The sequence below is a fragment of the Sinohyriopsis cumingii genome, chromosome 18, assembly GCF_028554795.1.
Source record: "Sinohyriopsis cumingii isolate HCF-2022 chromosome 18, ASM2855479v2, whole genome shotgun sequence".
Classification (NCBI taxonomy): Eukaryota; Metazoa; Mollusca; class Bivalvia; order Unionida; family Unionidae; genus Sinohyriopsis; species Sinohyriopsis cumingii.
Genome location: NC_142978.1, coordinates 53250024 through 53277219, shown reverse-complemented (window position 1 = coordinate 53277219; position 27196 = coordinate 53250024). Strand labels below are relative to the sequence as shown.

The 27196-nt window shown below is 35.5% G+C and overlaps 1 protein-coding gene across 4 annotated transcripts in view; it reads right to left on the bottom strand.

Annotated features, from left to right (window-relative positions):
* Nucleotides 1-27196, bottom strand: part of LOC149776655 (zinc finger MYND domain-containing protein 11-like) — a 77617-nt gene that overhangs the window by 40955 nt on the left and 9466 nt on the right. For all 4 annotated transcript variants that reach the window (XR_016416086.1, XR_016416087.1, XM_089941185.1 and 1 more), the window contains exons 4-7: nucleotides 15507-15587; nucleotides 14110-14293; nucleotides 7711-7772; nucleotides 2154-2231 (exon numbers count right to left, since the gene is read on the bottom strand). Coding sequence is in view for 2 of the 4 variants with exons in the window: in XM_089941185.1 (XP_089797311.1) it covers nucleotides 2154-2231; nucleotides 7711-7772; nucleotides 14110-14293; nucleotides 15507-15587 (405 nt within the window). In the remaining 2 variants the exon portion in view is untranslated. The remainder of the gene's footprint in view (nucleotides 1-2153; nucleotides 2232-7710; nucleotides 7773-14109; nucleotides 14294-15506; nucleotides 15588-27196) is intronic.

Sequence of the window (27196 nt, the reverse complement as noted above, 5' to 3'; positions counted from 1 at the left end):
TTACATATTCAATAAACTCTGTTTATTTGTATTATGCACCAAACTGTTAACAAGGTAGACTTTGATCTACTGGAAGAACTGGGTCAATTCCGTATTTGTTCGCAAGTAGCATGAGCCAAGCTGCTTACAAGGTAGACTTAGATCTGTTGGAAGATCAGGGTCTATACTATATTTGTGTGCGACATGTACCAATCTGCTAACAAGATAACTAATCTGCTGGAAAACCAGGGTCTATATTGTACTTGTTTGTATCATGCACCAAACCACTAACAAGGTAGACTTGGATCTGCCAGTATATCAGCATCAATACCCTTTCTTAAAAGGTAGACTCAGATCTGATGGAAGATAAGGGTATATTCTATATTTGAAATTCTTTATTTATTGGACAGCTACATTTTTGCAAATATATGATAGAGGAGAATTTCAATAATTTATTCAGGTCATGAATGCTGTCATTTTGCACCCAACATTCTCTTTCTAATTCTCTCTCCAATCATTTTTCAATAATGGCTTTTTCCTACAGTGTGGTCATGTGGCATCATGGAGGGAGGGATCAGATTAAGTCCTGAGAACTTGTGCCCAATCCCATAGTACCATACTGTGAGAGTAAATTACATGTAAATTAATCTGTATTTTGTATTTAAAATCCTCCAAACTGCTAATAAGGAAGAGTTGGATCAGCTGCAGGATCAGGGATTTGACAGTTTTGTGTGCATCATTCACCAAATTGGTAAACAATGTATTTAGATACAATGGAATATCAAGGTCCATAGTGCCTTTATTTATGTGTATCATGTACTAAATGGCTAACAAAGTAGACTTAGTCCTGAAAGCCAGGACCAATAATGTGGCTGTGTGTAACATGCCCCAAATAGCTAACAAAGTTGACATAGGTCTACCAGAAAACCAGGATCAATAATGTGGTTGTGTGTAACATGCCCCAAACAGCTAACAAAGTAGACATAGGTCTACCAGAAGATCAGGGTCTATACAGTATTTGTGTGTATCATGCACCAAGCTACTAACAAGGTAGCATTAGATTTGGACATTTTCACTTGCCATTTCATGCTGGGTGAGCGAATTATCAACTAATGAATGTAAATAAAACTAGAAATACATCATACAGCAGTGTGTTCTGTTCATTTTCAAAACAGTAAATATTTCAACAGTACCCACACACAGTGTCCCCTCCAAACACTCCACTATATCCTCAGTCGTACCTGTAGTAAGTGTAATATGGAGCGAGCACACAACAAATAGACCAAACAAGGTATCAAAGTACTGACAGTACAGATGAATGATAAAATCTTGGAAATTCCCAACTAAACACAGATATTGATAACTACCAGATGGAGAGTGTGTAGTTGGTGTATCTCAAAATATCTGCTCTCATAATCTTTTAATGTTGCTACAAGACAAACTGTCAAACATTAATTTCTATTACTTGATATATTGTGGTTAAGTAAGATGAAGTGTTCAGACACAGCATTATCTCCCTTTATCCAGATATCGCTAGTCTTTTTTAATTCTCACTTAGAATTCCCTTTATGTCTCAGCTTCTGTTTACAGCAAGTAGATTATATATTTTTATTTTTGTACATGTGCTAACAAAGTATAAAAATGAGCATTTGATGGAGGGGCAATCTAAGACTTTATCTGCCACACAATTGCTCCTGTGTGTGGCTAAAGGTCCAGTTGGTAAGATTTCTTGAGGTATCGTTTAGGACCTTGTCCCATAAGGACTTAAAAAGTACACAACAATCCTCAGGCAAAAGGTTTAATCAAGGCTTCTAGCTACTTCACCATTGAGACTGCACTGTTGTAGATTATTTGTTACCTGATGTCATATGATATACTTGGACAAGAGTTTCCTGGTCCCTTTGCAGAAATGTGTGTATATAGTACTGGTGCACAGAAACTGTTACACTATATTAAGGGAGGTAACCACTAAGTCAGATCATATCTTCTTATGCTCAGAATGTGAGCTGTGTCCCTTCACATAGCATGACTTCAAACCCAGAAGCATGAACTATTCTAACTAGCAGAGGCGTGAAGACCATTCCTCCAAGTCAATAACCTCTAACCAATTGGGGAGTGATTGTGTTGGTGCATATGTCACATACCATGTGAGTAAAAATTATATATGTACTTACACATGGCTGGCAGAACCAGTCCTTTGGTTTTGCATTGGACATGTAGTAACAGTTCTGACACTGCGACATCTCATCTAACTGAAACAGAAGAGTCATAAAAGGTTCATTTACATGACTTAAAACTAAAGCTCACACAGTACCATACATTCATGGTTTCCTAATTTTCAATTAGTGTGACTTGATTGGTAACTTCACTAAAACCTAAAATAGCCAAGAAAATTCATCAAAAAGTTTTGAAAAATAACTTAGTATTTAAAAAGATCCACCTTGAAAGAATGACTTTTACTGCAGACAATTATTCTGCTACATGGTTTGTAAGTGTATATAAAATGTTCACATTGGACTAGCATATTCCAAGAAATCATTTCTCACACTATTTTGCTATGAGTAGATGTATTGTGACTAGCATACTCCAGGAAATCATTTCTCACACTATTTTGCTATGAGTAGATGTATTGTGACTAGCATATTCCAGGAAATCATTTCTCACACTATTTTGCTATGAGTAGATGTATTGTGACTAGCATATTCCAGGAAATCATTTCTCACACTATTTTGCTATGAGTAGATGTATTGTCCTGTATTGGTGACAGAGAATACTGACAATGGAGGTTAGTTGAGTTCAAAATAAAGCTGCATAGAAATATGGATCTAACTTTCAGAGGCATAACTTCACTTAACAATAATACATAATCTTTTTAGTAGGATGGAAACAATCCACATTCCTCCCATATTATCTGGGATATAAGTCTGGCCCCACTCCTTTTTGCTTGATTCCACCCAAGCAGATGCTGTTGGTAAGTGACCTGTCACATCTGTACTGCTTTGTGGCCAAAGTATGAGCATACATGGCATCATGAAGGGGAAGATTTGAGTCCCTGGAATGAATGTTCCCATATCCCTTTGTGATTGTAGGGGATCATAGGAAATGGGAAGGATGCTGATGTGATCCCCTTACCTACTCATACATATTTACCAACTGTCCCCAATAGGATTGACTGGCAGACTCAAGATGAGAGAATTATCAACCCAATCCTTGTCTTTATACCAATGGTAGAACTGGTCCTTAATTGGTGGTAGGCATATAAGATCAGTGACTGAATATAAGATGGCCATAATTCCTTTAGGACCAACTAGATGTCAAATGAAGTCTTTTTGCGAGAAATCCCAAATTTGATATGGCCATCTATTCAGCAGGAGAGGCTATAACAAGACTTTCAAAATGGCTACTTTATGATGGTGATACTGGATGTCTGATCTGCATCATTTTCATTTAGGACCAACTAGATATCATATAAATTCTGGTCAAAACCCAATATGACTTTCCAATCATGAGTTGTGATATAACAAGATTTTTCATGCTACCACAACAGCTATACTGAATATCAAACTGGCACCATTTTCTTTTAGGACCAAATAAGATTTCTGGTGTGTGTGATTTAGATTTTTAATATAGCTTTGACAATTTTTCAGTCATATCATTACAATGTCTGCAATGTGTTATTTTACAGTGATGTCTAGTACTTGGGCATCATGCTGCAGACATGTAGCATCATGTCCCACCCAGTCACATTATCCTGACACCAAGCTGACCAGTCCTAACACCAGCCTCTTAATACTTAGCACCAAGCAAAGCAGCTGCTAGGACCATTGTTATAAAAATCCTTGGCATGACATAGCCAGAGTTTGAACCCATGACCTCATGCATCCGAGGTGGATGCTCTAACAACATATGCCACTGGAGCTAAGTATTTTTTTGGGTAAAACCCCCCATGTTATTATAATCATCCATCCAGGAGAAATAGCTATAAAATTTTCAAGATGGTCACTATTGCTGTGATTTCGGAAAGCATATCACCATTTTCATTTGACTAACTAGTCACAATAAGAAGTCTATTGGTGAAACTCTATGACAATATGTTTTTCTGTTAAGGATGTAGTGACTAGAAGATTTTTCAGATGGCTGCATTGGAGGCCATTTTATATGTCATCAGTGGAGGATATTATTAGCAGTATTCCCCCAGCACCATTTTCATTTCAGACCAACCTGATATCATGTAGATTTTGGTGAAAACCCCATGTCGATATAGCCATGCATCTTGTAAAAGTATCCAATTATACAGGATTCAGATACACATTATTTTTGTTAAAGAAAAACTAGACACTGAAGGAAATTTTGTGGTGAATACCCCATGTCAATATAACTTTTCATTCAGGATGTGTAGCGACGAGATTTTAAAAATGTCTGTCATTTTCAGCTAACTAGCCATCATAGAACATGTTTTTAGTGAAAACCCTATGTTGATATGAACATCTATCACAGTGAAGGATCTAAAACAAGATTTTCAAGATAGCTATCATGTTGGCTATGTTGCATAGCTGCCAACATCCAAGTACAAAAATACTGACTGTTTATTACAAAAATATTGATTTTCAGAAACAAATACAGATTTTAAAACTTTTAATGCATATGTTAACTATTTACAACATCTACAACAATCAGCAACATTGGACAGTACTTTACTTAATTATTTAATTAAAAGATGCATGTGTTGCACTCTTGCACCTTCTGATGAGGCACCCTGTTTCATTTGGATGCCCATTTCATGCAATACACACTCAGACACAGGCTGCTTATATAAGTTTTTTCCACGCCTTGTTTTTCTTTTCTTCAGTCATTATCTATTCAAATTTACCCTCTGTCACTGATGATCTGAATTCTGTGCAATTTTCTTACTGAACCGTTTTTGGCCTAGCACATGAACAAGCCTTTGCAATTTTACTGTCTGGAAAACGTGTGCAAAATAAATCACCAGCAACACTAGCAACTGAAAGAGGAAGGTTCATTTCTACAAGAAATTCAATAAACCGAATTTCAATCAAATTACATCAAGGCTCTCTCTGGTATTTGTACACGGCGTATATTCAGGCTGAGTTGTATGTCATGAGTGCCTCTATGCCCAATAGCGAAATCACATTACACAATTTGCAAAATGTGAAGTTTTCTTCTTTACTATATGGTTTCACAAATCTAAACAAGAAGGTACAATTGTCCTTCCAGTTGTTTTCTTGTCTTTCCTGGAAAAAAATTCTGAATAATCTGCTTTCCTTTTTGACATGATAAGAAATTGAATATTAAGATGAGGTACAGTGATAGCAGCAACTGTTTGCTAAATCCAACATGGCGGATAAAGACAGGCAGGGTAGCCTCGATTTCGAATGAACCAATCACATTTTAGAACTCTATACCTACATACATGCGATACAATTCTAACGGAAAATAGCAAGAAAATTTTTTATTATTTTTTTTAATTAAAAAAAGTATTTTTAGCAAGAAAAATGTACACCCGTAGTCAGGTACAAAAAACAACATAAATAGGGGGAAAACAGGACACTTGGCAGCTATGTATATGGTTTGTCCAAGTGGCACGAATCAAATTCAACCAAAGTCTCATCAAAGTCATGATAAATATAAAATCTGGTTGAAATACTAGAAAAAAAAGGAATTCTAAAATACAAAAGTAGGTGATTCTGACAATCAGGGGCTATAACTCTGCAACATGATGAAGGAAAATATTGACAGTCAGACCAAGGTGTCATTAACTCAAGCTGTATATAAAATCTTGTTGAAATCCAATACAAAATATGGAAATTATGATGCAGAAGCAGAAGTTGCTTGGTTCAGCAATCAGGGGATATAACTATGCTTCAGGATGATACTTAAAAGTGCCAATGAAAAGTACGCAGCATCACTTCAATATCGAGCTGCATAATAAATTTGGTTGGAACACAATAAGGAAATTATTCTGCAGAATGAAAGTGACTGGTCTCATAATCACAAAACAATGATGCAGAAAGCTGTCAATCAACCTCCACCAAGGTCTTCTCAAATATCAAGCTGCAAACCAAATTTAGTTGAAATCCATTAAGAACTAGATGTGTCAGTGAGTGCTTACAGAATAGCCCCAGCAAGGTAAGAAGTGTAAATACAATTTTCCGAAACCTGGAGAGAAAACTTGAAAAGTAATGATCAGAAAAATCCCAGTGTTATATCAGAAACAAACTCATGTCAGGAAACAATTAAAAACTAAGTTTCATTCAAATGTCTACAATGGTTCTGGAGATATTGACCAGGCACTAACAATGGAAAGAATTTCTAATTAAACTGGATAAAACTCTTCAATGCAAATCAGACAGACTTTATTTTACAGGACACATCGTCTAGTCATGATTCAGATATATATGAAGTTTCCTAAAAATAAAAGGATTCAGAGGATATTAAGTAAAGAAAGTGTGATGAATGAAATGACAAGCTGATTCTAGTATCCCCCACCCCAAACTTCATCTATGTAATACATCACTTGTAGTATCCCCACCCCCACCGCAAACTTCATCTGTGGGGGATATTATTAGCAGTATCCCCCCACCGCAAACTTCATCTGTGGAGGATATTATTAGCAGTATCCCCCACCCCAAACTTCATCTGGGGGGTATATTATTAGCAGTATCCCCCACCCCAAACTTCATCTGTGGAGGATATTATCAGCAGTGTCCCCCCACTCCAAACTTCGTCTGTGGAGGATATTATTAGCAGTATTCCCCAACCCCAAACTTCATCTGTGGAGGATATTATTAGCAGTATCCCCCACCCAAACTTCATCTGTGGAGGATTTTATTAACAGTATCCCCAAACTTCATCTGTGGAGGATATTATTAGCAGTATCCCCCACCCCAAACTTCATCTGTGGAGGATATTGTTAGCAGTATCCCCCACCCCAAACTTCATCTGTGGAGGATATCATTAGCAGTATCCCCCACCCCATAATGTATCTGTGGAGGATATCATTAGGAGAATCACTGTCCAGAAACGAAAGTGAGATGGATGGAGAGATAACTGGAAGAAACATATATGTATAAATCCAATTTAATATCCCCAGGCCTTAATGTGAAAGGCTCAAGACAAAACTTTTGTTACATTTCATAAAATATCTAACAGAAGAATTTTAAAAACTCGAAACTAACAGTACAAGTTTTTAGTAGTTTAAAATTTATCAAGGTGTTTGACAAGAGAATGCTTTACACTGGGGCAGAGGACAGAGAATATCATTTTAAGCAAGCAATAGTTACCTAACCTTTACTTTAAATCTGACCCATGCTTTCTTAATAATGGAAATTTGACCCGAGGTATTTTAATCCTGTTAATTCATTTACTTTTGTGGGCATAAATTCTTGCATAATTATGCAGAAAGTTACATCTTGGTCAGTAGTTAAATTCATGGCTCTGATGGGTAAAGGGTTTGCGTTTTGCTATTCATTTGATTCTTTAAATTTAGTAGTGTAGCAAATAAAAAATCCAAGTATAGTAGAATGTCTGCTTCTGTCTAAACAAAACATAATACCATACTCTTATTACATACTTGGACCAGTCCAAATTATTTAGAAATATAATAAACTTGCTCTCCAAAACCAGACCTTTCTCTGAAATCAGACCTATTTCCCACCAGTCCCTTTAAGGATCTTAAAAGATGGCTTTACAGTATATAAAGCTAAGACTTACATCATATTTGCAGTCCCTGATCATAATTCTGGCCAGCTCAGCCATCCCATCCTTGGTATCATCTGTAATAGTCATGTTACAAAGTTTATTACAAGAATTACAACAAATATTTAATATGTGGTGCAATGCATGACAAATTCAACAAATGATTTATTACTCTAAATACCAAGTATAAATTTAAAAGGAACTTAGAATCTTATGAATTAAATCCCTAATAGCCCAAAAAGTTCTATCAACAATCCTAACGAAAAAAGTTTTAATTAAATTCCAGCAATGTTTGAAATAAGATCCAGTGTTTAAGGTGTTGATGTGCGTGTAGTCTTTAATGGACTAATGTTCCTGTACCAGTGTCCTGAAGTGTGATATATGTACTAGCTGTCTTCCAATTAATCACAATAATATAATTCATGATGTCCTTGTCTGAATCCAAATGAAATGCTGAACACAGCAATAAGACTGATATCTGCATCCGCTGTTAATGAGTCATTTTCACAAATAAAAAACCTAAGACATAAAAGAAGTGCCACGATGCAGGACAAAAGTTCATTCCTAGAACAATCTAAGTTGTAATTAGACAAGGTCTTTCACTAAAACTGTAATATCCTTGACTTAGACTAAGATAATGATCCTAATATTTAACCCACTCATAAGGAAATAATAAAATACATATTATTTATTTACCAAAATAAAACTAACATCAGGAACAACAAAAACTTGATTTTGGACAAGTGTTTGTCTGGATTTAATGCAGCTCTAACTATTTTAGTTCTATCACTACAATGCCTGCAGTGTGGCACTTTATAGTGATATCTAGGAACATAATGCCATTGACATGTACCATTATTTTGCACCCATTCATGTTATTCTGACACCAGGCCAACCAGCCATAGCACCAACCTCTTAATTCTGAGCACCAAGTAAGTCATCTGCAAGTACCTTTTTTTAAAAGTCTTTGGCATGATTTGGTTAGGGTTTAAACTCATAACCTTCAGCATCTGAGTTAGACACACTAACCACTTAGGTCACCAAAGTGGTTAATTTTGGACACAGTCAAGCCCAAGTTACACTTATCCACAGCATATATTGACTTAAACAAAACAATAACAAACAATGCAAATGAATTATACATAACACCACATACACAAACTGAATGTAGATTTCCAATTATCTGCATTTAAAACATAATGTCAATTTTTACAATTTAAGTACATGCATTGTTAGTTTTCAATAGTGTTCAGGGCCCTGGGTGTCCAAGTGGTCTAAAACACTCGCCTAAGTGATCACCGCCATCTCACCTCTGCATGTGTGGGTTCAAGTCTTGGCTCAGCCAATGTGAGCATGTAAGAAAGTTGCCAGTAGCTTCCCCTGGGTTAGTGGTTCTTACTAGTTTTTGTCCAGGTTCTTCCTCCACCAGTTAAAATGGCCACCATGTTTAGCCTATCTTGCACTGATGGTAGATGCTGGACAATTCATGTTATTGTGTAGATCATGAACTAAAGAACAGATGGATGGATGGTCAGATAGATGGACATCATAGCATGGAGCACTCCACATATTTATACATTTTTAAAAAAATGTTCACCACATATTTTGGCTTCTCTAAGCATCAAAAGTGCTAAAAAGTCATCTGCTTGTCACAAGAGATGTCAGAAAGCATTTGCCTCTACATGGATAGATGGACTGGAGGCAAATTCCATCAGACCTCAGTAACTGTTAAAGTAGATGTGCAAAGATTCAAGAGATATAATTACGTGGATGGCTTGGGACAGTGTGTCTCTATTATAATTGGGTAAGTATTATTGAAGAAACATACTTTATTTCACATCCTGGGTTTTCTCTTCAAATACATTACTGATTACATCTCCTTACCCAAAGTTGGCCATTTATATGGTCTCCTATGGTGTGTGAAGCAGATTCAAGTCTCATATGATACTGGTTAGGGACAGTACATGGTCCATTAATGGTTTATGGTTTAAAGACAACTGCAAATCCAGTAAATCTATTTTAACCTCTATCCTGTCTACAGGTCTCAGATATGCTTAATCATGTGTATCTGGATGCATTTTTTTTATCTGGGATGCAGAAAATCAAGTACACAGGAGTCCTCCATATGCACACAATAGTTGGGTGGCAAATTCAATGGCTCGATATATTTCAAACCATGTCATATTAAGCCCATTGACATATTTCAAACCATGTCAAATTAAGCCCACTGACATATTTCAAACCATGTCAAATTAAGCCCACTGACATATTTCAAACCAGGTTAAATTAAGCCCACTGACATATTTCAAACCAGGTCAAATTAAGCCCATGACATACTTCAAACCAGGTCAAATTAAGCCCATGACATATTTCAAACTAGGTCAAATTAAGCCCACTGACATATTTTAAACCATGTCAAATTAAGCCCATGACATACTTCAAACTAGGTCAAATTAAGCCCATGACATACTTCAAACTAGGTCAAATTAAGCCCACTGATATACTTCAAACCATGTCAAATTAAGCCCATTAACGTACTTCAAACCAGGTCATACTAGGCCCACTGACATATTTCAAACCAGGTAAAATTAAGCCCATAGACATATTTAAAGTCAGGTCAACTTAAGCTCATTGATGTACTTCATATTAGGTCAAATTAAGCCCACTGAGATGAAAAGCCTAAAGTAAAAGCTGGTGAATGCTGTGTCTGACCTCAAGCCCATGGTGTGGATGGCCTCATATACTCTGCTAGTGGCAACTGTCCTAGCTGTGAGCTAAGATTTGAAAGAAACTTATCTTGCCATGGGTAAGTTCCCTATAAGCCGAGTGAATAACCCAATGTATCTAGAATGACAGAGCCTTATCAGTAATGTCATCCCTTCCATCTCTGACTGGTATGAGCAAGGTCTGTGAAATGGTACCTGGTTGAATCATTTCGCTTCAGGTACCACTTCATAGCACTGATGGGGTCCAATAGATCTCACTGGATAAAGGGTCTAAAAACAGAAGGGAATGAGAGCAGGGAACGTCATACAAGAAATTCAACCACTGTGAGAGAACTAAAAATAATTTGGGATGTCTGATAAGACATGTATCTCACCGATTCTGCCTGCTGAGTGACTGGATGTAAATCTTGTGTGAAAGGCAACTGAGGGAGGTTATAGACTGGTTGTAACAGTGCTTTGTTAAACAATGTCAGATATGTTAAAATTTGCAAGAAAGTCATGGCTTTTTTATGTCTACTTTCCCCTTTCAGAATCATCTGGACATGTGTATTTGAGGTCATTTGTGAAGTTTTATAAATACACATGATTTTGTTGACTGGTCATAATGCTGTCTAAGAGTTGTATGCAAAACTTTATACAAATACTGAATGAAGAGTTATGCAACTTCCAATAAATTATGATAAGCTATTTTACAATACTGAAGGTATTTTGTTTCTACAACTGACATATCTTAAGTTATTTTTGTAACACTCCCACCATTCATGAAGTTTTTGTAGACAATTACAGGGTTTTTCCCTGTCATGTATTAAGTTATTCATATTCCCAACTTTTTCCACTATCCTGGTAGCATGAGAACCCTGGGAAGGCTGAGTCTTTCAGCACACTATTGAATCAAGACAGGAAAATGAAGCATGTGATGAGTCTTCAAAATCATAAGTGTGAGGTGAAAGTGATGTCTTCAGTGAAGGTAGTAATGATGGAGCTGGCAAGGTAGGTTGTCATAGATGATGATTATAGCTGGCACCATCCATGCTAGAAGATAGCAGAGATGCCCATCGCCAACCAGGGAAATTAGGGACAAACGGGTAAATATTTATGACACTTAATGCAGCAAATAAAAAATCCATGTGGAAGCCAGAAAAAATGATAAAATCATTTTAAAACATTACAAAACATGTACATGTGCAGTTATACTGTGCTATTTGCAGTACATATCTCTGTGTATTCTTTTAATTCTCCTCCAAACTGCTACTGGTGGCTCTTTTCAGCTTTGCCTAAAGATTCTTTTCCAAAATCGTTTCCACAAGGATCCCCCCATTTATCACCCAACAAGGCTCCTCAGCGCTCAATTTTTTGGACAGATTTATGTATCTTTAAAACATGAAAGACCGAAAACACTCCAGTTGTATTGTGGAAACTGATAATATGTTACAATTTACCAGAAGAGACTATAAAGGACTGAATATATACAGTGGTGTGATTTGTGAACAGGCTCAGCAACTTGGTACATTCATGCCAAATTTGGGATGATGAGCATTTCTGCGATACTGATCTCCAGGCAACCATTATGTGCATCATCAAAAGTCCAAGACAAGTACCTTTTGTTTGGGAATGCGAAGTCACCACAGCTGGTACCAGTGATGGACCTGTCTAGCACCAATCTACAATGCTTCCATGAGTTAAGCTGGGTAGGCATGACCAAATGAATGACAGAATTTTTAGGTGGGGACTGCATAAACTGGAAAAACATATCACAGTTCCAAGCCCTAGTAGTAGAAGCTGTAGTTTGAGGCTGTTCCTGATCTAATGTGGATGTGATCTAGAGCTATATTGTGCCAAATTCAAGATCTTGTTATCCTGGGGAATTATCACCGTAGCCAGTACTGGGGTCTGCATGTTGTGATGTCCAGTACTGGTCCAGATGGGCTGCTATACAACACTGGAACAGGCCTGGTAGTCTGTACCATGCTGGTATGCTCTGGTTGTAGCAATGTGGGTGAAGGCATGAACATCCATGCAGGAAGAGTAGCAATGACAAGAATTTTATACAGGCCATTGTGACAGCCATATTGAATATCAGACTGGTACCATTTTCATTGAGGACCAAGTAGACACCAAAAGAAGTTCTTCAATGAAAATCACTTGCTGATATGTCAAGTCATTGAAAGCATCTAGTGCAGTCTGCATTCACTCAGTACTATGCAGTGAAAATGAGAAGCTATTTTCTGTTCTTTTTACAAATGCAAAGTTTTCCTTGAGTTAACACAAACAAAATGCTGTTATAATTCTGGCTAGGGTCATTATGAATATGCACAATGTTAGTACTTACCCAATTAGTATCATACACACCATAAACAAAATATCAGCCCTGTAATTTGTGGTTTGTATTACAGACCCAAATAATACTGATACATCATCATAAACAAAATGTCAGCCTTGCAACATGTGCTGTGATACATCAACATTAACAGGATATCAGCCCTGTAACTTGTGTCCTGTGTTACAGACCTAATTAGTATGATACATCCCCATAAATAAGATATCAGCCTTGTAACTTGTGTCACAGACCCAGAAAAAGACGATTTTATAAGTGAAACCACAACAGATTTGTTTGTGATTAGTGTGTTTAGTGCCATTTTAAGCAAATGATAGCTATACATGGCAGCCAGTATATTTGGTGAAGTAAGAACTCTGGAAGAACCACTATCCCAAAGCAAGGTATTGGCAGGCACTCTAACATACAAATTAGCTGAGCCTGGACTCAAATCCATGTGGACAGATGTGAAATGTCATTGGACCCCCAAAACAAAAACAGAATCAACACCAATGAAATGCAGCATGAACACAAACAAAAATAAATAGAGAATGTAAGTGCTATAACAATACTGATAAACAAAAGTAAAATGCAGTACAAATGCTCTTTATGAATGGATATTGAAAATCTGTGTACCTATAATTTCAATAAAGCTAAATAATAATCTGGAATCTGATTCTTTACAGTGATAAAATTAAATTTCACTACCTGATGAGATAGCAGAAAGCAAATGTAAATAAATACAAAAATGAAATGCAGAATGTGTGCACATGAAATGAAGTTGAAATGCAGATGTGGTAAAATTAAAATTTCAGGGCATATATACACTTGGCAGAGTTGGTAAAATTGCACATTTCAGTCACTTGACAAATTTGGTAAAATTACACATTTCAGGGTATGTATACACTTGGCAGATTTGGTAAAATTACACATTTCAGGGTATGTATAAACTTGGCAGATTTGGTAAAATTACACATTTCAGGGTATGTTCACACTTGGCAGAGTTGGTAAAATTGCACATTTCAGGGTATGTTCACACTTGCCAGATTTGGTAAAATTTGACATTTCACGGTATGTATACACTCGGCAGATTTGGTAAAATTACACATTTCAGGGTATGTTCACACTTTGCAGATGTGGTAAAATTACACATTTCAGGGTCTGTACACACTTGACACATTTGGTAAAATTACACATTTCAGGGTCTGCACATAGGGCAGATGAAGAAAAAGCTTTATCAAGAATTGCAACAATGTCTGCTCCTGCTCTAGAAACCAAAACACCTGCACAATAATAAATTTGTTAAATGATATCATTAACAGACCACAATCTCTCAACATAAGCTGAAAACATATAAAACAAATAACAACATACCCCCATAAATCAAGAAGACATTATGGAATACAAGTTTTGAATCAGACAGAAACTCCTCTACTGTTCTATACTGGCTCTCTGTCACTTTCTGTTCCATCTTATTCAAATCCATGGGTTTGTACACAAAAAATGGCATGTATTTCTTTTCCTCCTCCCGGTGACCAATTCTGTGAAGTTCTCGTGTCTGATAAAGGAAAGCAGCTTGACAACATTATCATGTATCACAGCATTGTAAGCATGGTGACATGCTTCAATCTAAAGACAGGTAATCTAAATCTTTTGTCTTGCAACAGGTACGATGCATCAATATAAAGACAGGTACTCTAAATTATCCGTATTTCAACATGCAAGAATATAAATACAGGTAGACTCCGAATCTTCTGTATTTTAACAGGTATCATGAATCAATATAAAGACTGATTTTTCTGTATTTCAAAAGGTATCAAGAATAAATATAAAGACTGATTTTTCTGTATTTCAAAAGGCATCATGAATAAATATAAAGAGAGATTTCTGTATTTCAACAGATATCATGAATCAATATAGACAGATATTTTTGTATTTCAACAGGTATCATGAATTGATATAAAGACTGATTTTTCTGTATTTCAACAGGTATCATGAATCGATATAAAGACTGATTTTTCTGTACTTCAACAGGTATCGATTTATCTGATTTTTCTGTATTGCAACAGGCAACATGAATCGACATAAAGACAGATTTTTCTATATTTTAAAATGCATCAAAATAAAGAAAGACTAAAGTTTCTGTATTTCAACAGGTAACACATCAATATAAAGACAGACTAATTTTTCTGTATTTCAATAACATTAGAAAACTGTCTCTTATAAAAAAATAATATTAAGGTAGATGGAAGCATTGCTTCTATTATTTAAAGCAGACAGTATGGAAAAATGATTGAGCCAAGTTGAAAATATCATAAATAAATGACTATAAACCTCTTACACAGCATCCATGTTTGATGATAAGCAGTGCAACCAAACTAAATGCCATACAAATACAATAATAGAAATATGCAAGCACACATCAACAATCAAATTCAGTGAATTTTTGTCTATTGCGTACCACATAAAAGTTCACAACACTGAAATCTGACTATGACCTTTACAACATTCCAAAATTATCGGTCAGACAAAGGAAGTATCCAAGTGCCAATGACCCATCTTAAAGGGCACAAGAGGAAAAGAAAAAGGGGTCGAAAGGTCTGATCAGTGCCGATGAAGATAAAACCATGATTGTTCATTTATTTCATATTTAGCGCCAAAGAAATTTGGAGAGCTATATTTAAGACTAGTGATTGCTTAAAGAATGATTCCAAATTACGTTCAATAATATTCAATTTCAAAATGACGTGAACAAGTTTCTGATATCTTACTTTTTCCTTCAATCTCATTACTGTGTAACTCAGCAGTGTGTTCAGTAACTTTCTCTTGGTTTTGTTTTTCTTTCTTCCAGCCTGAAAATATTGAAGGAAAATTATTAATTATAAAAACAATTACAGAATAAAATGTATATTTAATAACACCTTCTCTATGATAATAAGTTACAAGTACAACCAATGCCAAGCTAAGATATCCATTCCTCACATCTTTTAACTTGTTTTAGCAGCAAATGTGCTCCAATTATTTGATTGCCAATATGGAAGTCATCCATGAATGGTTTCCCTTTAGTGACACTGGCACAAAATCCCATTGGACATGGATTACTACTGAAGCAGATGTGCATGTTATTCAAATGATGAAATTTGGGGAAGGAGTGCCTGTATCATGATCAGGCATGCATTATCAAAGAAACCTCTAATTGCAGAAATTGCTTTCCTGTTCCATTATATACCTAATCTTAATATCTTAGGAGTAAAGGAGAAAAGGCAAGAGGCAAAGGGAATAAAATCCACTGAGGCCCCAAATGACTCCTGACTGTAGTCTAGTATGGCATGTATGGTTGTTTCAGCAGGTTGGGAGAGCAGGATCTTTCCAGAAATCTCCACCACTAGACTCGGAAAATAATTGATATTTACTTTTTCCAATTTTAGGGATCAAGCAGAATTAATCATCACTTGCATTCCTTCACTTTGCTTCAAGAATATGAGAATCTGAGGGATAAGGGAGAAAAACATCTCCATCAAAATATTCCTGCTCAAGAGAAAGATGCCATGCAATGTCATCATATGGATAGGGAGTTTGCTAGGATACTGGGCCTGCCTGGGATACAGAAGACTTGAATGTCATTTTGTCAGTGATGGCAACGTCTAAGAAAATCTCTGACGAGAAGGAACATGTCTGTTGACTTAGTTCTCCATTACCTTCTGATGTAATTATGACAGTCAAGTTGTCCCAAAACAATAGAATGCTATTTACAGATAGGCATTCATTGTGGTCTATGTGCATGGAGCTTCAATGAAGAGGTTAAACAATTTTAAATCTGGACATGAGGTTAGCATCCCTACAATACCAGCATTTGTGCTGACAGCGAATTCAGGCAACTGCTCCACAAGAGGGGTTCTCTGCAGATCAGACCTTGTGACACTTGTGTGATCATCAGAGAAAGAAGTAATTTTCTGGTATAGAAGATTGCTCACCAATATTGGCATAAGATGTTATCTAGATAGCTTGATGTCATTCATGTGGAAGTAGTTCTTGAATAAGGCACGATTCTATCATTAAGTCTTTCATTCAGACCCATATACTGTGATTCAGACCAAAAGAGAGTACCCTGAATTTGTAAACCCTTGCCCAGTACTAGAACCTCACTAATTTCAGGAAGACCATTGAATGTGAATAAGGAAAGCATCTTTAAAGGTTACACTAAATACAAAATCTCTACGAATGGCACTGCACATTGTCCTCAGAATCTCCATACATATCATGATGGTAACACAAGGAAAAATAAACTTGCATTGTTATATGCATGACTCAAATATACTAATTACTTTCAATTTATGCAAATTCGGAAAAATAAAAGATCCATTCTCTGTGTCTCTTCTTTTGTGATTGAAAATGTACAATATGCATATCTCACTCAGACCTGACATGTACACTATTATGAGGTCAGCTGTACTCAAACATAGGAATTTCATATGCTGCCCAAGTATATGCTTTTTATTTTAGTTGAAGACTCTGTCTAGTGTATGATCTATGGTCCTAATAACTGATCATCTAAGAATAATGATAATATATTTACCACATCTTCATGCATATTTTCCATGGGTTATACTGAATTGTACATACCCCGTACCCACCATGCATGGTGTTTCGGTGGGTGGGCTATATCAGTTCTTTTTCACACAATCAGCTTAGTTTTAAATGCACACAGATATAATTTTTAATATCTGTGTAAAAATGACTTTTAAAAGTTTAGTTAAATTAAACAGAATGATGAATGAAGTAATACTGCATAAAAACATCAATGCCAAGAAATCAATTTTAGCGAAAGTATTTTATTAATAAACACACCTTTAATTCTTCACTACTGTTATACCTGTGTCCAACCCATCAGCATTTTAACAGCAATATTGAAAGAAACCTAAATAATAATTTTTGTTCAGAAAGTTCATCTTCATTGCTGGAAATGTTGCCAAACTCACTGTCAGTGAAAAATTATATTTCTGTTGCAAAGCATGCTTCAGTTATCTCTGTGTTTCTGCATCTTCATCTCCATTATCGAACTGCTGTTGAAGTTGTCCATTTTGCTACAGTATTCAGTTTTGATCACTCCATTGCAAATGGTTGCTGGTGTAATTCTGCGCTAAGCTGTTATATCCCATCTGCACACCATGTACACTGTGAGGGAGCTCTTAGCACATGTGGTCAGTTCATGTGAGATTGTGTTAGGGTTTGTGCTGAGTACAAGTGTGGGTGGGGTTTAATAAATATTCTGTAAATGATTAGTGAATTTCTGTGAGGTACATGCATGTGCAGGTTATATACATGAGTGAGGTATATGCGTGAAAATGTGGTACATATATTGCTGTTCTGTTAAAACTTGATTGGGAGGCTCTGAATTAGTGAGGATAAAATTTGGATCAATATTTCCATTTTGCTCTGGTAAACATCTGCACACAATGAAAAATAATGTATTTTTACCTGTAAATGACCAGTTCAAACAATCCAAACGTTTCACAATTCATTCTGAAATGACTTCATACTGCATAATAGAAATGAAAGACTATATGCCTGCATTGTAGCTAAATAAATAAAATAACACCACAGAAAACATGGTTAAATTACCTTTATCTAGCCAACCCCAAAAAATCCCAATATAGTATGGCTGATATGTGCATCTAAAACACCAAGTGATGCTAGCAGTATATATATATCTATATTGTGTGATTAATATTTCTGAGACTGAAGGTAATGCCTATCAGAATTTTGTCATGATGTTTGAAGTGAACAATATGTTTACTTGAATCTGAGTTCAAGACCTGGGCTTTTCCCCCAAGGAAATTCTACTGCATCTTAGATCATGTTAAGTTAGTATGTATAGGACTTTGTAAACAATTATTCAGTCCTGTTTTATGCTCAGCCTGTGGAATTACTAATAGTCATGTTTGGATTATAATTTGAGAAGAACTATATATTTAAATTATTCACTGGAATTACATAGTTCTCACTGACTTTTGGGACTAAAACACTACTTTGTGACTATTGGACTCATTCAAAGACATTCTAGATAGTTTAAGTTCCTCTTAAATTTTCACTCTCTAACTTTGAGAAATATGTATGATTTAGATCTAGCAATGGGGCATCATGTCACAGAGATTAATCATCATGTCCGATCCAATCACATTATAATGACACCAGGCCAACCAGTCCTAACACTAAGCTCTTAATGCTGAGTGCCAAGCGAGGCAACTGCAAGTACCATTTTGTTAAGTCTTTGGTACAACTCAGCTGGTGTTCGAATCCGTGACCTCATGCATCTGAGGCAGATGCTCTAACCACTTAGGCAACCGGAGTAGTCCTTCGAGAAATAATTTGTTGACTTTAGTGAACTTGCTGGTTTTGTTTTCCTTCTGTTGCAGTGTTTAAGACCTACAGTGACTCATAACACTAAGATAACAAGTATAAAACATAAGCCAATTTTCATAAGAAACAGTATTATCTCGGATACAAAGTGAACACAGAGCTCTTTTGGTAATCACAATTATTTAAACATACTGTTGCATTTTAAATTGATCTCTGGCATGATTTTATTCAAATGAAGGCTTTAATTTCAGCAATAAGACAGTGAATCTGGGCATATCAATTATTCTAATTATAGTGCAAAGAATTACTCAAATTCACTTGAGAACAATGCAAACAATTTAACAAAATTTAAACTTTAACGGAAATAGGCTCAACTTCTGTCAATATATGGCTTCAGTATTCCAATGCCCAAATAACTGTTAGCTGTCTATATGGTAAATGTTAAATAGGGGTAATATCATAAGACGTGAAATGCAAGACATGAAATGTTTGATGTCCATGTAGTGCAACAGAGGATTCTGTGATTAATTTCTAGTCTCTGATTTAAAAAGTAAGCGATCAAAGACTAGTGAATTAACAGAAAATAACCATCATTCTTTGAAATCAAAAATGAAATTAAAGGTACCGATATATCAAAACTACAAAGGGAAGTACTTTTCAGCTTAGCGATAAAGTTCTGGCTCTCTTGCCCATACCACAAAATCCTCTTCAGGCAAGGTATTATGATCCAAATACAGTTAAAAAGATGGAAAGTGACCTAATTTATATTATTCCTACCTGTCATACACAGTGAAGATTTAAATGATGGCATCTAACTGGATTGTGGGAACTTTACAAATATTAGAGAATCTGAACTAGAAATTTTCACATCAACAACCACAAGAACAGAATGAATTAAAGCAGCTAATATGTGTATATAGGCACTTGCTTCCAGATGTTCCAACCCAAAGAAACAATACCAACCACGATATTGAAATTACAGATTCTACACATGTGAAAAAACATCCTTACAGGATGAATATTCTCAGGCAGGAATGTTTGAAAAAGGAAATTCAGTATTTGTTGGAAAATTATATTATTGAACCTAGCAAAAGTAATTGGAGTCCATAGTGTATTTTTAGTGCCAAAACCAGATATTTTCCATGCATGCAATGACTACATAGATGTAAACAGTGTCACCAAAACAGATTCAATTCCAATAACAGAATCGATGACTGCATTGAAAAAATTGGAAATGCAAAATAAGTCATCAAGTCTGATGTGTTAAAAAGGTTCAGACAGATTCCACTTATGGGTTGAGCTAAAGAAATATCAGCCTTTGCAACTTCAAATGGACTCTACTAATATAAAGTCATGCCACTTGGTATGAAAAATTCTCCCTCAACATTCCAGCATTTAATGAACATGGTAACATTTGGTATAAATTGCTGTGACATGATTATATACAGTGACTGAGTGAAACAAATTTAATAATTTAAGTAAAAGTGAGCTCTGCTGAGCTAGTGTTACACTTTTAGGACATATTGTGGGACAAGGTCAAGTTAAACCTGTAGAAGCTAAGGTTAAAGCTATCTCTGAATTCCCAGTGACTCAGTAAAAAGTAAATGATATAATTTTTGGGAATGGCTGGATATTATCTGAAATTTTGCTGACATTTTTCCATAATTGCTGATCCCAGACCAAATATCCTGAGTAAGAAAACCAAATTTTATTGATCTAACCAATGTCAGGATGCATTCAATAAATTAAAGGATATGCTAAAAGTGCACCAGTTTCTTTCAGCTCCAGATTTCAACCAATTATTTAAAATGGCTGTTGATGCAAGGACTGGTGGCATATTAATTCTAGAACACAAAAATGGCATGGATCATCCAGTGTGCTTCTTCTCTAAAAAATTAAACAAGCACCAGAGAAATTATTCCACTATCAAGGAGTGTTTGGCTTAAAAGTTAGCTTTATAACACTTTGAAGTGTATGTTACAACAAAACAAGAAATAAAAATAATAGATTGTTGAGGTGGAGTTTGATGTGCAAGAATAAAACATTGCCATTAGGCACATTAAGAGAAAGAAAATCTGATTGTTGATGCACTTTCACATGCACAGAGTAATATACACCTTTTTTGTTGACATTTTTGTATCATTCATAACACACCTTCTGTGTAACTTTATTATTATCATCTGTGCACTTGATTAATATGTAAAAGAAAGCTTTATTGTGTAAATCTTTCTTTTCTTTAAGAGGGGAGGTGTTATGCATACCTATATTTTTGGCAATTTTTGTTCACATCTGTAAATTGTAATGATTGTCTATAAATATATTATATAGCTAATTGTTGTACACAGGTACAAATGCTATTTCAAGACATTAATAATGCCTGCAGATTGCATAAGAGCTAAAAAGAGGTGTTTACATAGGAGTTTGCTATCACTAATAATAATAATAAACATGTTTACATGTTTGGGTTTGTTTTTCATTGGTTAGGTTGATCAGTGGGTTATAAGAAGAATCAAGTTATTTCCCATTGGATGGGTCGGTAAGTTCTTTTTTTGTTGTTTTGTTACGTGGAGTATTTGAAAAATGTCACATAAATAGTAGGAGAAAATTGAGTTTTAGGACTTTATGCCTGTATACAACGAGAGAACCGAGCAATTGATTTCATTCCTATTTTGTTTTTTTTATAAATATGTCCTTATTTTAATGTCTATTATTCCGGAACTATGGTGAATTTATTTAAGAGAGTGCTGGTCAATGCCAACATGATACATCAGAACTATCAGCAGACCAGTAAATAAGAGGATTTGAAAATCAATTGGAACATTTGATTCTTTTGGACTTCAACAGAACTTTTTAGGCTTATACTGGATTCAAATCATCGTACTGGGAGTTCCTCTTCAGTTTTGGTTTAAAATGTTACTAATTACATTATTTGTTAAGTTTTACAAAACTCGTTGATTTTATGACCATAGACTTGTAACAATATAATAACTATCCTAGCCCATACCCTAAAAAGAAAATTAAACATAGAGACTGAAGGCAGTGTAAAAGAAATTCATGCTGAACAATAACGTTGTAACCAACAAAGAATAAAAGCTCCATTCCCTAAATGTCTCAGCTTCAAGCATGGAATACTGGAATGGAAGAACTACTCAAGCACCAAAAGAAGTACATGCAAAATAGATCACTCTGACACATATCGAACACTACAGATAAAATGATGCATTAACAAGAGAGAACTACAAAGAAAATCTAATTAAATCAAGCAAATTACTCAATAACTTCAAGCAAGTTTTCCAAAAGCGGCTGTGACTAACATAATCATTCTTAATTTTACTGGGCAAGGACTAAAATTCCATTTGGAATATCATGCACAAAATGAAACAGTATTACAGAGAAGCCAAAGGATCCATCTACACAACATGCAAATTGTTAAAATGAAGTATCATTATCCGAAGGCAAGATTGTAGAGGGTTATAATAATATTTTTAAAAAATTGTTATCATAAAAATTAAATTTATCCAAAACTTCTAAAGTACAGGTAATTGGCAAATAATAATGTTTTCTCAAACAATGCACACATTACTATTCAAAGCATTAGGAATGTTGCAAAGTTATTTGTGAAAATGTTATATCTTTCTTTTTTACTTACTACACTCTGCTTTAACTGGTCTTTTCTAAAATGTCAGGACTTCTATCTGGTTTTACTTATTATAATCTGCTTTAAAAAAAGATGGCCATTGCTTTCAAATTAAATCCTTATTACAATGGTTTCTGAGAATTAGAAAGATAACTATCAAATAACTACTTATCAGTTACCATAAATATCACATGCTGAGCAGAATAAATGTTTTAAAGCAGCTGACATACTATCAAGCATGCATTTCCTGGGCTGGTAGACATGTTTTATGCTTGGTACAGAGATGCAAGGGATATTTTGTAAATACAAGCAATCTAACAGCTCCAAAAACATTCAGACATTTGCCAATTATGCTAGACTATTGTAACAAATGTTTTTGTCTCCCCTGCTATAAGATGCTCCCCATATTTTACACTTTGTATTTTTTATTGCTGCACTACAACCTTGATAAATGATCAAATCTACTTAGTCTTTTCTTAATCAAAAACTTCTCCACAACCTCTACTAACATATCTGCGTTGCCATCTGTAACTTCTTTAAACAGCTCAATATTCTTGACAAATAATTAGAATGAATTAGAAGTAAACTGAATAACCGAGAATGATGTATCTAACCTCTGAAAGTAATAAACCAAGAATGAGGTATCTTACCTCTGAAAGTAATAAACCAAGAATGACGTATCTGTCCTCTGAAAGTAAGACAGACCAAATAATATAGAAGACAAATGTACCAATTAAAACATCAATTTGTTTGGACGATTTCTGCAGGAGAGACAAAAATTAAAATTTATTTCTAACTTGAATGAAAACAAAAATCACAAAACTTCGAGTCCGAAAAAACTCCTGGCTTACATCTCTGCACAGAAAATACATTGCTGGAGACACAGAATGGAGGTTTTACCTTGATATTCTGTTCCAGAAACGATGCAAAGAGACATTAAGGTATTATTAAAACCATAAAATCAGAGTTAAACAATCATACATATGAATAAAAATGAACTGATTATAAATGCATTTAAAAGAGAACCAAACATTTTTTTTTTACAAGATTTGAGGGAAACCAAGTTTGGAAGTAAAATGTTATTTTGATATGATACAACTTACCCTAATACATTTCAAGTTAGAAGTGAATGCACTACCTCACAAATCTAACCCTTAGGTTTGCTTTAGCAGCAGAAGTGCTAGACATGTATCTGCTTGCATAGGCGTAAGTCAGATGGTCAAAGGTCAGGAGCTTTGTGTTCCAGTTTGCTGCAGTTTGACTGATCAACTCCAACAAGTGAAAATCCAACTCAAGGTCAAAGGAAAAAAGCACCATTGGTATTAATAAACTGAATCTGATTGAATACAGAGTTCATTGGGATATTCAGCCTTCCTGGGATGGCACAGACTTGGATATGGATACGTCAGTGATGACACAATTTCTGAGAAAATCTCATGCTAGTAGGCAGTGATCTGGTAGTAAGTAAGTTTTCTTCTATGTCTTTGGATGTAACTGAAAATTGTCTGACAGAATGAGAATATGTCTGACAGAATGAGAATATGTCTGACAGAATGAGAATACCCTCTTCAATGAGCATCTCCTGCCATAACTAAAAGGCACAAACCATGGTTTTCACTCTAAGCGATTAATGTGTAACGGGTGATGAGATGGGACCTCAAGGAACTCAATGCCTGCCATTCCCCGCCACCACCAATTTACTGTGATGGGAAATTAAAGAATTAAAAAAATAAATTGATAATTTGATTTAGTGGGTAAAGATTGGCCTCCACTGGAATAAAAGAACATACCAGAACTCATCTATTTCAACATGCTGAAGAGTAATGGATTAATACAGCATTTATTTTAGCAATACAGCATTAGAAAATGATTGTTGTACTTGTGTGTTAGCACAAAGCTATATGAGACAGACTCCAAAGCATTGACTGTCAGTGGGGTTCTTGATGAAAGGTTCAGGCTATGTTCAAAATGCTAAGGAAAGCCATGGAAACCAGGATGGATTTGATCACTAAGACATTTTGAATTAGTATTTGCCTTTCCAGGAAGGATTTCCTTACAATATGCAATGAGGAAGGTTAGACAGTCCCAGAAAAAATGTCTATTTTGACTGCTGAAAAACTTGTGTGTGAAAGATCAGCAAATATACCTTGTAGCACACCAGGTTAAAACTGTGCAAGTCACCTGAGCAAAATAAGACCTATTGACACATGGGTCTTAAAGTGACCTTAAGAAAGCAAGAAGCAAGTCTCTGGCTTAACCATACTGTGGTAGTTGCTTGAATGCCAGCTGCTCTTTCTTGACTAAATGATTGTTAGAGGCTGTAAGTGGCTTAGAAGGCATAGGTAAACAAAATTGTTCAGACAGAAGCCACTATGCTTCATCGATCTGTTTGCAGATGTCTGAGTCTTCAATAACATCATCAGATCAAAATGGAAAGATGGCATTTATGAACAAGTCTTCAACAATGGAAAAAGCTGGTTAAAGTAGAGACTTCTGTGAGAGACACAATGACTGAGCAGATGAAGCAGGTTGTGTGGGATAATGAAAAAGCCTGGAGAGTTCATCCATGTTGATAACCAATTATTTATTTTACTGCAGATCGTACAAAAGCATTCCATGCATATATCCAAGATCCTATAAATATTTTCTTGCAACTCTATGATTTATCTAACAAAGACATGTCAGACGAACTGAATCCCATCATAACAAAAGATAAAAGACATACTACAAACTAAACATCTGCATGTTAAACAAGGTAATGGCATGCACATTGTAATAGCTGTCAACCATTCAGTAAGCCTGGTGGGTAGATAGGGAGAAATGTTGAGTTTTTGACCATTTCAATTAAATGGTATCATTTTGGCTATTGTAAATTGTGTTCACATTTAGAATTCTGTATACACCTTTTATAGCCTTAGTACTGGTTCATTAAGTAATGCCAAAGAAAAAATGAACTAACATGGTAGTGATGACATATTTGGTAAGCCTTGCAGTGTCTGTATCCTTGATCATGCATTTCCTAATTCTCTCATTCCATCATAGCTGTTTAGCAATAATGGTTGCCCATAGATGCTCAAGCCAGAATTCTCACTTACTGCACATAGGGACCAAATGGCAACCCATAAAATAGATTATGATGTAGAATTAACAGTCATCTTTCTGCCAGAAACATTATCACACGTTTAATCATGACCCTGTATACCAGTAAATACAGGCAGCAGAGTAAAGGCATGCACAGATGAAACCAGTCATGCGTGACATTAAACTTACCGTAAACAAACCATTAACAGTGGTCTCAGTAATGCCTAATGTGTATTTGGATGCAATTTTTTTATCTGGGATGCAGAAAATGACTTACGAGTCCACCATACGCATACAATAGCTGGGCAGCAAATTCAAAGGCTTGCCAATCCTGCTTCAACCACCTGCTGAGTGGGAAATTATGTTGATCAATTGATCATTTGAGCTTTGCTGATATTTACAATGAGAGAATTCAGTTGCTGAAAGACCCCAAGATGTACATGTTGTCATTGTAAGAGTACATCAAAAGAACATGATGCAATAGCTGGGCGGGGAAGTTCAAAGACTTCTACTAGCTGCTATGTGGTGGGAAAATGTGTTGATATTTACAATGAGAATTAAGTTGCTGAAAGACCCCATGATGTACATGTTGTCACTGTAAGAGTACATCAAAAGAACATGATGCAATAGCTGGGCTGGAAGTTCAAAGACTTCTGCTAGCTGCTATGTGGTGGGAAAATGTGTTGATATTTACAATGAGAGAATTCAGTTGCTGAAAGACCCCGATGTACATGTTGTCATTGTAAGAGTACATCAAAAGAACATGATGCAATAGCTGGGCTGGAAGTTCAAAGACTTCTACTAGCTGCTATGTGGTGGAAAAATGTGTTGATATTTACAATGACTGAATTCAGAGGCAAATAGACCCAGTGATGTACAAGTAAGTGGTCATTATAAGAGTACATAAAAAGAACAAGTTCTGCTTTAATTATTGTGTTCTTTTCCAAGTGTTGCCAAATAAGTAGTGCACGTGACCTCAAAATCAAGATACACTGAGACTTATACAAAATGCCATTTGCACATTTGTATAAGCATTTTGGGGTTAAATTGCAAACTGAAGAAGATTATAATGAGATTCAGAATTTGCTAAAGTTGCTAGAACTGATAGTTCGCATGGAACAATAGCCAGATGTAAGAAAGTGTGTAATGGACAAACAAGAGCTAAATGTCTTTTGTGTAAAAAAATCAGAAAATTAAACTCAATGGCAACCACTGGTTATTCTCATCTGGTAATGTAGCCACTTCTGGAATGCCCAATATGCTTCTGGGAGGTGACTGCAACTTTTGCCAGAGGGACTATTTTGGAAAAAAATAGGAATCCAGGACTCACAGTTCTAAAATCCCAGTGAAACCTCTGACTAATGATTAAATAAAAAAAATGCC